General features: G+C 46.4%; 1 protein-coding gene and 1 long non-coding RNA gene across 7 annotated transcripts in view; one reads left to right on the top strand and one right to left on the bottom strand.

Moving 5' to 3' along the window:
- LOC148111748 (uncharacterized) overlaps nucleotides 1-13,089 on the top strand; it is a 31,715-nt gene that overhangs the window by 14,348 nt on the left and 4,278 nt on the right. The gene's annotated exons all lie outside the window — the stretch shown is intronic.
- Nucleotides 122-13,089, bottom strand: part of LOC148111745 (uncharacterized) — a 37,837-nt gene continuing 24,869 nt past the window's right edge. For 2 of the 4 annotated variants that reach the window (XR_015730146.1, XR_015730147.1), the window contains exons 2-3: nucleotides 6,497-8,764; nucleotides 5,162-5,933 (exon numbers count right to left, since the gene is read on the bottom strand). Coding sequence is in view for 2 of the 4 variants with exons in the window: in XM_087879753.1 (XP_087735879.1) it covers nucleotides 1,249-2,003; nucleotides 6,871-8,764 (2,649 nt within the window). In the remaining 2 variants the exon portion in view is untranslated. Of the gene's footprint in view, nucleotides 2,004-5,161; nucleotides 8,765-13,089 lie in introns of those variants that run through there. The other 2 variants (XM_087879753.1, XM_087879752.1) reach the window with 2 other exon arrangements.

Genomic DNA, 13,089 nt, shown 5'->3' with positions numbered 1-13,089 from the left:
ATACATTTTCTCCCCAATTTCCCCCCCAAAACCCTCTCTAACCCCCCAACTCTCCCTGACCCCCCCTAACCCTCCCCGCCCCCCTAACCCTCCCCACCCTCAAGACTTCCACAGAATATAATCCAAATCAGAAACATATTTTATAGAACTTGAACCCCTCCACCCCCTATATATTTTTCACATCTTCACAATTCAATTATTCTATCACTATATAATACATTCAGTTAAAAGCTATCTGATATTTCCTAGTTTGATATTTATTCTGCACATAATCTATCCACTTTTTCCACTCCCATACATAAGTCTCTTGAGTTCGGTCTTTTAAATATGCTGAAATCTTCACCATCTCTGCAAAACTGGCCATCTTCAAAGTCCATTCCTCGATAGTGGGCAAAGCTTCATTTTTCCAGTATTTACCTGTCAATAATCTCGCTGCTGTCACCATATACAATATCAACTTTACTTCCCCCAATGTAAAACCCTTAACTATACCCAATAAGAACAATTGTGGAGAAAACTGAATTTTTTTCAAATCCTCATGGCTAGAAGGGAGAAGGGCTCAGAGCTCCAAAGACCCCTCATCTGCAAATATTCCCCTTTATTGGTGTGTTCTGTGCCTTATTTGTAAAAATAAATAAATCCAGGATTCTAATAAATTCTCTATATGGATTCAATAACTGACAAATGTGCTTTTAAGAAGCAACTACATGGCCTCTATTTGATCCAGGATAATTCTTGTTCTGAGAAAGAAGAAGAGGGAGTCAAGCTATTCTCCAAAGCCACTGAGGGCAGGACAATAGAAGCAACGGGTGGAAACTCATCAAGGAGAGAAACAACTGAGAAATGGCATCATGAGTCATGAAAGTCTGTTGTGAAAAGGTACAATAACCACTGAAATGAGCATTTCATTAAAAGAAAATTAACATGGGAAATGGCATGTCTCTTGTGAAAAGGTACAATTTAGACCAGTTGAAAAATCTAGCATGTACAATTGAAAAAGTCCTTTATTATTAGCCTGAGAAAGTCCCTTATTTGGCAGTTATTATTTACCCTTATTGTCTTCTTTACACATTTGGAGTAAAGATAAATAATTCCTCTTATTGGAATTATCATAATGATATTGAATATGCACTAGGTGAATTCCTAGGGTGTCTATTCACATTTGGCCAAATTAAATATACAATTCAATTCAATTCAATTCCTGAGATACACCGTGACTGAAGGTCTTCTCACACTCAGGTGTGTTTATCATTTTTCTCCCACGTGAATTCTTAGGTGTCGATTGAGGCTACTACGCTCAGTATAGCTCTTTCCACACTCCAGACATTTATGTGGTTTCTCTCCTGAGTGGATCCTTTGATGTATATAAAGATGTCCTCTCTGACTGAAACTCTTTCCACACTCAAGGCATTTATGTGGTTTCTCTCCTGAGTGGATCCTTTGATGTATATAAAGATGTCCTCTCTGACTGAAACTCTTTCCACACTCAAGGCATTTATGTGGCTTCTCTCCTGAGTGGATTCTTTGATGTATATAAAGATGTCCTCTCTGACTGAAGCTCTTTCCACACTCCAGACATTTATGTGGTTTCTCTCCTGAGTGGATCCTTTGATGTATATAAAGATGTCCTCTCTGACTGAAACTCTTTCCACACTCAAGGCATTTATGTGGCTTCTCTCCTGAGTGGATTCTTTGATGTGTATAAAGATGTCCTCTGTGATTGAATCTCTTTCCACAATCAAGACATTTATGTGACTTTTCTCCTGTGTGAATTCTTTGATGTCCATACAGACTTCCTCTCCTACTGAAGCTCTTTCCACACTCCAGACATTTATTTGGTTTCTCTCCTGAGTGGATCCTTTGATGCATGTAAAGATTTCCTCTGTGATTGAATCTCTTTCCAGACTCCAGGCACTTATGAGGTTTCTCTCCTGTGTGGATAATTAGGTGGCTTTGAAGATTTCCTTTTCTTTTGAAGGTTTTTCGACATTCCGGACACTGATGTTCCTTTGCTTCCTCCTGGATCCTTCGGGGCTTTCAGGGTCTTCCGAAGGAACCTCCGCCCTCCAGACCCGTCTCGGGGTCTCCGCCCATTTTCTCCTCCCCACATCGCCCTCCAGGCAGCCGCCTTTCCCGGGCTCCCCCTGGGCTCCTCCCTCCTGCAGCCCCAGAGGCGCCGGCCTTTCCCTGCGGTCTCCAGGAGAAGCCAAGCCGGGACCGGTCAGGGCTGCTCCACGGGGCCCACTCTCCTCCTCCTACTCTCGGGCGGCGTCTCTTTCCTGCATCCGCCACCATCCTCCGTCCTCCTGCAGGGGGGAAAGAGAAGAGGGTCACGGCTGCGTTCCCTTCCCCGCAGGAGAGGCCCAGGCCCAAGCCCCTGCCTCCCATGGGCCTCCCGGGCATGCTCCAGGCGGACAAGGCCTCCTTCCCAGCCTCCCGTCTCCCTTCCCGCCCTCAAGACTAGGCCTCGAGATTCCAAGCCTCCCTCCTCAGGAGACCCTCCCAGACTTCAACTCCCAGCATTCCCTGTGCCCAACCTGCATCATCCCGGCTTCTCTGTCGCTGATTCAGGCAGCTTCCCTCATTGCCCGTTTTGTTTCCGGAAGTGGAGACTTCACACACTTTTTTCTCCACTAGTTCCGCCTTTTCCTTTGGAGGATCCGCCCCTCGGAGTCCATTTGCCAATCGCCGACATCCCGAGCGCGACCGATCAGGGTCCTTCTTCCTGCAACAAGGCAGATGGCGCCTGTGCAGTTCCGGGGTTCTTACAGTTCGGAGTGGAGGTGGGACGTTGATGGGGGGGTGGGGGAAGGATTCATATCAGCCCATGAAGGGCAGCCAGTTGGGTCTGTTCTGGGACCTTCGGAGACCCTAAGTTTGAATCAGCCGCTCTTTGTGTCCTGGATTCCCTCTTTTCATTGAGGGAAATCTCTTCGCTACAATACTCTTAATAAATTGCCTTTGAATGCTCCTCCCACTCAGATCCTCATTGGAGCAAGTGTGCTGTGGCTGAATCTATTGCTAATTTGAACTTTATTGTTGGGGGTGCAAAGGAGCTTCTCCCTGCCGTTGTTTGATATAATCTATGTGGATTTCCCAAATGTGGACCTATTAAGACCATCCCCAAGCATCTGAAGCTCTCAGTTGGATTCCCTGAATGGTCCCCTTGTCTTCCAGCAGAAACCCCTACAAGGGACTCTCTAAGGCCAAGGAAGCTTTGTGAGATACGAGCCATATTCTTAAAAAGCCCCCACCCTTTTAGCCTTAAAACCCCTGGCTTTTCCCCAGGCGCTGGGAGGTCAGACAAGGAGAAGGTGGCATGGATTGGCCCCAGGTTTTTCTTTGATGGTTTTTATTTTATGTTTTAATGTGTTGGATACTTTTGAAAACACCCTTTTGGGAGCTGCACAGAGTTGACTGAAAGATGGGCAGTTATAAGAACGTTTTAAACGAATAAGAGTCTTTGGGGACCTGTTTGGTCCTCCCACTAGGTGCAGAGACTGGGTGTTCCCCAGTTGCCAGGATAGGGAAAGTCCCCCATTCCTCTGCTTTCTGTTCATCAGCTAAATGGTTAGCAAAAGGTCCATCTAGCTCAGTGGTGTCAAACTCTTATTTCATTCAGGGCTGCATCAGGCTTTGACTCAACCCTTCCAAGACCGAGTGGCTGTGGCTGCTGGCGTCCCGGTATAGCCAGCCGACGCCATCGCTGGTTATTGGGAGCGAATCATAGGCCCCCACAGAAAGGGCCTGCAACTTGGGCGTCCTCCTGGACGCACGGCTGTCTTTAGAAGGGCACATGACGGCCGTGGCCAGGGAGGCTTTCTATCAGGTTCGCCTGATACGCCAGTTGCGCCCCTTTCTGGATCGGGACTCCCTACGCACGGTCACTCAAGCACTCGTCACTTCTCGTCTGGACTATTGTAACGCTCTCTACATGGGGCTCCCCTTGGGGTACACCCGGAGGCTCCAACTGGTACAGAATGTGGCTGCGTGGGGGATTATGGGAGCGACGGGGCGCTCCCATGTGACTCCTCTCCTGCGCGAGCTGCATTGGCTTCCGGTGGACTTCCAGGTGCGCTTCAAGGTGTTGGTGATCACCTTTAAAGCGCTCCATGGCTTAGGGCCGGGGTACTTACGGGACCGCCTTCTGCCACCCATTGCCTCCCACCGGCCAGTTCGCTCCCACAGAGAGGGCCTCCTCAGGGTGCCCCCAGGGGGAGAGCCTTCTCTGTGGTGGCACCTACCCTTTGGAACAATCTACCCCCAGAGATACGAGTGATCTCCGACCTCCGGACTTTTCGTCGGGCCCTAAAAACTTATTTTTTTTCAGTTAGCCGGACTGTCCTGATTTTATGGTTGGTTTTAAAATTTGATATGGATTTTAAATTGATAAGTTTTAAATTACGGGCCAAATTTATTTAATTATTTTAAATCTATTTTTAACTTTATGTATAAATGTTTTTTATCTTGGCTGTTCACCGCCCTGAGTCCGAAAGGAGAAGGGCGGTATAGAAGTTTGAAAAATAAATAAATAAATGTTTGACCTGGGGGGGGGGTTGTCCCTGGGTAGGCGTGGCCAGCTCATCTTCACTCTTCTTGTGGGCACCTGTGGTGGCCAAGTGCTATGACAGGACTTCCCTCAGACCCTCCCTCCCTTATAATCTTCCTTCCTTCCTCCTGCCCTCCCTTCCCTTTTTATTTTATTTATTTATTTTATTTTATTGAATTTCTATACCGCCCTACTCCCGAAGGACTCAGGGCGGTGCGCAGCCATGAGATAAAACACATAGATATACAAAATTTTCTTCTTTTTCCTTCCCTCTTTCCTTCTTTTTGCTTCCTCCCTCCCTTCTCGTCTTTCCTTCTTTGACTTTCCTCTTTCCTGTCCCTTCTTGGATGCTCAAATGCAAAAGGAGAAACATTTCTTTTGCTTTTAGTTTCTTTTCCTAATCCTCTGCCGGTGAAAATGGAGCTGGGGGGGGGCACATTTTCGCTGGCGGAGGAGTGCAGGCGACCGTTGCAGTTGAAAATGGGGCTGGTAGTTTGGGTGTTGATGTGTAGGCATCTCGTCCTTTTTTTATTCTCCCTGTTTCCTTCCTACACCTGCATTAGTCCCGGAGGGTTGAGAAAATAATTTCCAAAGAACTTGGCTCACAAAGAGTTTATTCAACAGCTTTATTTTCTCTCTCTACTCCAAGATCTCTGTTCTTTCGAATGAATTTGGCAGCTCTTTGACTTCTCAGAGGGAAGGGAAAGGATTCAAACTCTTTGCTTCCTTTCCCCACCTGCCCTTCCCACAAATCACAAGGGACACACTTCAAAAACAATAAATTAGCGATACCTTCAAGTATAGTAGTCAAGGTGATCCCTGCAACAGCAACATGACCACAAGTGATGGGTTTCTCCACCAAGAGCCCGGATCCTTTGGCTCAAGATACAGGTTGCATGAAGGGCCCTTTTCCTCCCGACGGTGGGAGGCTCCCTCATAGGTTTTTTTTGGGGGGGGGGGGGGAAAGGCACCCTTAAAACACAGCAAGCTGGGTTCACTGAGTTGTGCAGATGGCCTGGACTGGTTCCCATTGAGGCCTTTGGGCCCCACCCATTGGGCAAAGGCTTCCTTAATCTGGTCCAGGTCTAGGACCGGGGGGTTATTGGGGTCTTCCTTCTCAACCTTTTTTGTGGTCTTGGTCTGCAGTTTAGGACAGTTCTGGGCGGCAGCAAAGAGACCAGACTAGAGAGGATCGAAAACACACTGGGGACCTTGGCGTTTTTTGAGAGGTTTTTCCAATCTTTCTGAGATGTTCAAAAGGCAAAAGAATCAGAAGTTGGGGAGCATCAATTGTAACCAACGCATTTGCTCCGCGGGGCCCGCTCTCCTCCTCCTCCTCTCGGGCAGTGCCTCTTTCCTGCATCCGCCGCCATCCTCCGTCCTCCTGCAGGGGAGAAAGAGAACAGGGTCACGGCTGCATCCCCTTCCATGCAGGCGAGGCCCAGGCCCAAGCCCCCACATCCCACGGGCCTCCCGGGGATGCTTCAGGTGGACACGGCCTCCCTCCCAGCCTCCTGTCTCCCTCCCCGCCCACCCCCCTAGACTAGGCTTCGGGCTCCCGGGCCTACCTTCTCCAGAGATACCCTCCCGGATTTCAACTCCCAGCATTCCCTGTGCCCAACCTGCATCATCCCAGCTTCTCTATCACCGATTCAGGCAGCTTCCCTCCATGCCCGTTTTGTTTCCGGAAGTGGAAACTTCATGCCCTTTTTTCTCTATAAGCTCCGCCTCTTCCTTCAGAGGGACCACCCCACGTAGTCTTCCTGCCAATCGACACCCGCCCCAGAGAGACCAATCAGCGTCCTTCTTCCTCCAACCAGCCAGATAGTGCCTGTGCGGTATCGATAGTTGTTATGGTTACCGGTGGAGGGGTGGCCTCCGCCTTCCAGGCCCATCTCGGGGTCTCCGCCCATTTCCTCCTCCCTGCATTGCCCTCCAGGCAGCCACCTTTCCCGGGCTCCTCCCTCCTGCAGCTCCAGAGCCCCCCGGCCTTTCCCCGCCGTCTCAAGGGGAAGCCGCACTGGGACCGGGCAGGGCTGCTCTGCGGAGCCCGCTCTCCTCCTCTCGGCCAGCACCTCTTTCCACCATCTGCCACCATCCTCCGTCCTCCTGCAGGGGAGAAAGAGAAGAGGGTGACGCCTGCGTTCCCTTCCCTGCAGGGGAGACCGATGCCCAAGACCCCGCCTCTTGCGGACCCAAAATATATCCCCACAGACTACGACTCCCAACATTCCCTGCGCCAAACTGCAACATCCAGTCTCCTCTTTCACCGATTCAAGCCGCTTCCCTTGAAATTTGGGATCCAGTCTCAATCCATTTATGAGGTTTCTCTCCTGTGTGGATTCTTTGATGTGTATAAAGGTTTCCCAACTGACTGAAGCTCTTTCCACATTCCAGGCATTTATGAGGTTTTTCTCCTGTGTGGATCCTTTGATGTATATAAAGACTTCCCCTCAGACTGAATCTTTTTCCACACTCGAGGCATTTATGAGGTTTCTCTCCTGTGTGGATCCTTTGATGTGTATAAAGATGTCCCCTCTGACTGAAGCTCTTTCCACACTCCAGGCATTTATGAGGTTTTTCTCCTGTGTGGATCCTTTGATGTATATAAAGATTTCCCCTCAGACTGAATCTTTTTCCACACTCGAGGCATTTATGAGGTTTCTCTCCTGTGTGGATCCTTTGATGTGTATAAAGATGTCCCCTCTGACTGAAGCTCTTTCCACACTCCAGGCATTTATGAGGTTTTTCTCCTGTGTGGATTCTTTGATGTATATAAAGACTTCCCCTCAGACTGAATCTTTTTCCACACTCGAGGCATTTATGAGGTTTCTCTCCTGTGTGGATCCTTTGATGTGTATAAAGATGTCCCCTCTGACTGAAGCTCTTTCCACACTCCAGGCATTTATGAGGTTTTTCTCCTGTGTGGATTCTTTGATGTGTATAAAGATGATCCCTGTTACTGAAGCTCTTTCCACACTCAAGGCATTTATGAAGTTTTTCTCCTGTGTGGATTCTTTGATGTTTATAGAGGCTGCTCCTACCACCAAAGCTCTTTCCACACTCCAGGCATTTATGTGGTTTTTCTCCTGTGTGGATCCTTTGATGTGTATAAAGGTTTCCCAACTGACTGAAGCTCTTTCCACATTCCAGGCATGTATGAGGTTTTTCTCCTGTGTGGATCCTTTGATGTTTATAAAGGCTTTTCCTCCGACTGAAGCTCTCTCCACACTCCAGGCACTTATGAGATTTTTCTCCTGAGTGGATCCTTTGATGTCTATAAAGATGTCCCCTCTGACTGAATCGCTTTCCACACTCAAGGCATTTATGAGGTTTTTCTCCTGAGTGGATTCTTTGATGTTTATAGAGGGAGCTCCTATCACCGAAGCTCTTTCCACACTCCAGGCACTTATAAGGTTTCTCTCCTGTGTGGATCCTTTGATGTGTATAAAGGCCGCTGCTATGAGTGAAGCTCTTTCCACATTCCAGGCATTTATGAGGTTTTTCTCCTGTGTGGATCCTTTGATGTCTATAAAGATATCCCCTCTGACTGAATCTCTTTCCACACTCAAGGCATTTATGAGGTTTTTCTCCTGAGTGGATTGTTTGATGTTTATAGAGTGAGCTCCTATCACCGAAGCTCTTTCCACACTCCAGGCACTTATAAGGTTTTTCTCCTGTGTGGATTCTTTGATGTGTATAAAGGTTGCTGCTCTGACTGAAGCTCTTTCCACACTCCAGGCATTGATATCGGTTTCCAAGTGAGTGGTTTTTTAGATGGTTTTCAAAACGTCCATTTGTTCTGAAGGATTTTTCACATTCTGGGCATTTAAATGGTTTCTCTGCTGAGTGGATCCTTAAATGAATTTTAAGATGGTCATTTCTTTTGAAGCTTTTTCTACATTCCGGGCACTGATGTTCCTTTCCTCCCTCCTGTATCCTGTGGGGCTTTGGGGGTCTTCCGAAGGAGCCTCCGCCCTCCAGGCCCATCTCGTGGTCTCTGCCCGTTTCCTCTTCCCCGCATCGCCTTCCAGGCAGCCGCCTTTCTCGGGCTCCCCCTGGGCTCCTCCCTCCTGCAGCCCTGGAGCCCCCCGGCCTTTCCCCTCCATCTGCCAGGGAAGCCACGCCGGGACCGGGCAGGGCTGCTCTGTGGGGCCCGCTCTCCTCCTCTCGGGCGGCGCCTCTTTCCTGCATCCGCCGCAATCCTCCGTCCTCCTGCAGGGGAGAAAGAGAAGAGGGTCATGGCTGCGTCCCCTTCCCCGTAGGAGAGGCCCAGGCCCAAGCCCCCGCCTCTCACGGGCCTCCCGGGCAGTCTCCAGGTGGACACAGCCTCCTTCCCAACATCCTGTCTCCCTCCCCGGCCGCCCCCAGACTAGGCCTCGGGCTCCCAGGCCTCCGGAGACCCTCCCGTACTTCAGTTCCCAGCATCCCCTGCGCTAAATCTGCATCAAACGGCCTCCTCTGTCACCGATTCAGGCCGCTTCCCTCGTTTCCCGCTTTGTTTCCGGAAGTGGTGGCTTCACGTCCTTTTTTCTCCACTATTTCCGCTTTTTCCTTTGGAGGATCTGCCCCTCGGAGTCCATTTGCCAATCGCCGATATCCCGAGTGCGACCAATCAGCGTCCTTCTTCCCTCAACAAGGCAGATGGCGCCTGCGCAGAGCCGCTGGTTATTACGGTCCGGGGAGGAGGTGGGACGGGGGCGGGGCATTCATATCAGCCCATGAAGGGCAGCCAGTTGGGTCTATTGTGGGACCTTCGGAGACCCTGAGTTTGAATCAATCGCTCTTTGTGTCCTGGATTCTCTCTTTTCATTGAGGGAGATCTCTTTGCTACAATACTCTTAATAAGTTGCCTTTAAATGCTCATCCCATTCAGATCCTCATTGAAGCAAGTGTGCTGTGGCTGAATCTATTGCTAATTTGAACTTTATTGTTCTGGGTGTTAAAGAGCTTCTCCCTGCCGTTTTTTGATATAATCTGATAGAAAATTATCTTTAAATAAATTTTTACCCGAAAAGCATTTTATTAAAATAAATTTGATAAAAATAAAAAAAAACTGATTTAAGTTAAAAAAAAAAACTGATTTTCATATTTTAAAATTGATCTTTATCGACCCTGATTTTTTCCATTCAATCAGCTTTTTACTTTTTCTACTGTTGTGGAGTATAAAATGAAACCTGATTCTGTGTCCTGGATTCCTTCTTTTCATTGAGGGAAATCTATTTGCTACAATACTCTTAATAAATTGCCTTTGAATGGTCATCCCACTCAGATCCTTATCGGAGCAAGTGTGCTGTGGCTGAATCTAGGGCTCATTTGACCTTTATTGTTGTGGGTGTGAAGGAGCTTCTCCCTGCCATTGTTTGATGTAATCTATGTGGATTACCCAAATGTGGGGACCTATTAAGACCATCCCCAAGCATCTGAAGCTCTCAGTTGGATTCCCTGAATGGTCCCCTTCTCTTCCAGCAGAAACTGCTAAAGGGATTCTCTAAGGCCAAAGAACCTTTGTGATTATATATATATATATATATATATATATATATATATATATATATATATATATATATATAAAATATATATGCAACAGTAGTAATGAACACAGTGGACTATGAAAAGAAACTGTCTGACTTACTTCAAGACGCCACATATAAACCCATAAACACAGACCCAACAACATATCTAGAAAAAACCACAAAGATAAAGATAAAATCAAGTACTATAAGTAAAGAAATCCAACAAACAATTATTCCCAGAGAAAAATCATCAAAATGCCCAAAACTGTATGGCCTCCCAAAAATACACAAAGATGGAATACCTCTCAGACCCATAGTAAGTTCCATAGGCTCACCGTTACAAAATCTAGCCAGATATTTAGCAAAACATCTGCAACCTTACGTAGAATCTGCTGCTTCATATGTACAGAAGTCATACCATTTCATACAAATAATAAAAAAGCAACACATAAAAGAAAATGACCTTCTTGTAAGCTTCGATGTTGTATCACTATTCACACAAATACCTGTCAAAGAAGCCCTGTCATCAATTAAAAACAAATACATAAGCCTGATGATGGCAGATGAGATTCTGTCGAAACGTCGCTTCTACCCTTTTAGGGATATATCCACAATTACACGGGAAGAAACCAGAAATATTAACTGTACACACACACACACACACACACACACACACACACACACATATAATTATCAAATTTATATACCGCCCTTTTCCCGAAGGACTCAGCGCGCTGCACAGCCAAAGTAAAAACATAAATACAAACATTAAAATACAGTTAAATACGTTTGGCCCCCAAGTTAAAAAACAGTAACAAACCCATTAAAAACATTTTAAAAAATGTGTTAAGCCAGCCCGGCTTCCTGAAAAAGAAAGGTCTTAAGGGCACGGCGGAAGGCACCGAGGTCTTGGATTCTTCGTATCTCTGGGGGCAGCTGATTCCAGAGGGCAGGTGCCCCCACAGAAAAGGCCTTTATATTTATATGAGCCATATTCTTAAGAATCCCCCACCCTTTTAGCCTTAAAACCCCTGGCTTTTCCCCAGGCGCTGGGAGGTCAGACAAGGAGAAGGTGGCATGGATTGGCCCCAGGTTTTTCTTTGATGGTTTTTATTTTATGTTTTAATGTGTTGGATACTTTTAAAAACACCCTTTTGGGAGCTGCAGAGTTGACTGAAAGATGGGCAGTTATAAGAACGTTTTAAACGAATAAGAGTCTTTGGGGACCTGTTTGGTCCTCCCACTAGGTGCAGAGACTGGGTGTTCCCCAGTTGCCAGGATAGGGAAAGTCCCCCATTCCTCTGCTTTCTGTTCATCAGCTAAATGCTTAGCAAAAGGTGCATCTAGCTCAGTGGTGTCAAACTCTTATTTCCTTCAGGGCTGCATCAGGGTTATGTTTGACCTGGGGGGGGGGGTCCCTGGGTAGGCGTGGCCAGCTCATGTTCACTCTTCTTTTTTTTTATTGAAAAGTTTTACAAACATTTCCCCTTCCAACCCCCCTTCCCCTCCCACCCCCCCACCCCCCCACTTCCCAGTGCAAAATACAGGGTATAACATTTGACAATCATAAGCTAACATAAGCTAATTATCTATAGCCTCCTATCCCCCCCTTGAACTTTTAACTCCCCTTTTACTAAACTAAGTTTAAGTACTTTATAAAATCTCTTTGATCATTCATAAGCTATTTGAAATTTTTTAGTCCGATATTTGCCTTGAATATAATCAATCCATCTTCTCCATTCTAAAATATATTTCTCATTTAAATGGTCCGTTAGATATGCTGAAATTTTCACCATTTCTGCTAAATTTACTTCTTTTAATGCCCATTCTTGAATAGTAGATAAATCTTCCTTCTTCCAGTACTGTGCCACCAAGAGTCTTGCTGCAGTTCTTAGGTTCAAAATCAAATTAGTCTCTATAGCCGTACAATCTGTGGAGTAAACTTTATCTTCTTTTTAAGGATATTTTGGATAATCCACCATATTTACACAAGCTCAAAATTTGAGAGAAAAATTTTATAAAATGTTTTATAGATGGCATTTGGATCCCAAAAAGTTAGCTTGTATGTACCCAAACCTACAACCGAAATGTTGGAGATGTGATTGTGTTGATTCTACCTATTTTCATGTTTGGTGGACTTGTAAAAAAGTTAAAGCATCTTGGATGAAAATATGGTGGATTATTCAAAATATTCTCATCTTCACTCTTCTTGTGGGCACCTGTGGTGGCCAAGTGCTAGGACAGGACTTCAGACCCTCCCTCCCTCATAATCTTCCTTCCTTCCTCCTGCCCTCCCTTCCCTTTTCTTCTTTTTCCTTCCCTCTTTCCTTCTTTTTCCTTCCTTCCTCCCTTCTCGCCTTTCCTTCTTTGCCTTTCCGCTTTCCTGTTTAACAATTCAACAGTTTAACAATTCATTCTTTATCTAAATATCTTTATATTTGTTTGGGGTTGGCTTTCTTCCCTTTCATTTTTTTTATTGTACAGCAATCTTTCTCCTCAAACCTATCACCTCTCTCTTTTCTTTCTTTCTTACTTTCTCTTCCCCCCAACCTCTTCTTCTCCTCCCTACTTCCTCTTCCTTTCTCCTTCTCCTCCTCTCTTCCCCTCACTCCTACTCTAATTTCTCTTCCCTTCCTTCATCCTCTCTATTGCTGTATCCTTTTATGCATATGGACTATTCAGAGGGCTGAAAAAGTTATTTTTGACTGGTCCTCGCACTTTTGACCAGTCCTCAAACTTACGACTGTCCTCACATTTTACGTTTTTTGCCCTATCTTGTCACCATGGTGAAGAGAAGCAGTTGTGAAATGAGTGACATGGTTGTTAAGAATGCTGCACGGGCATAAATGTGAGGATGGTCATAAGTGTGAGGACCAGTCAAAAGTGCGAAGACCTGTCAGAAATGACTTTTTTCAGCCCTCTGAGTAGTCCCTATACACATAGCCATGGCCACCCGGTCACATGACCAGCTAGCCACGCCCACCCAGTCACATGACCTCCAAACCATGCCCACAAAATAAGCCA

Source organism: Pantherophis guttatus, chromosome 16, assembly GCF_059756535.1.
Source record: "Pantherophis guttatus breed Tessera chromosome 16, ASM5975653v1, whole genome shotgun sequence".
In the NCBI taxonomy this organism is placed as follows: domain Eukaryota; kingdom Metazoa; phylum Chordata; class Lepidosauria; order Squamata; family Colubridae; genus Pantherophis; species Pantherophis guttatus.
This window is presented reverse-complemented; position numbering and strand designations above follow the sequence as displayed.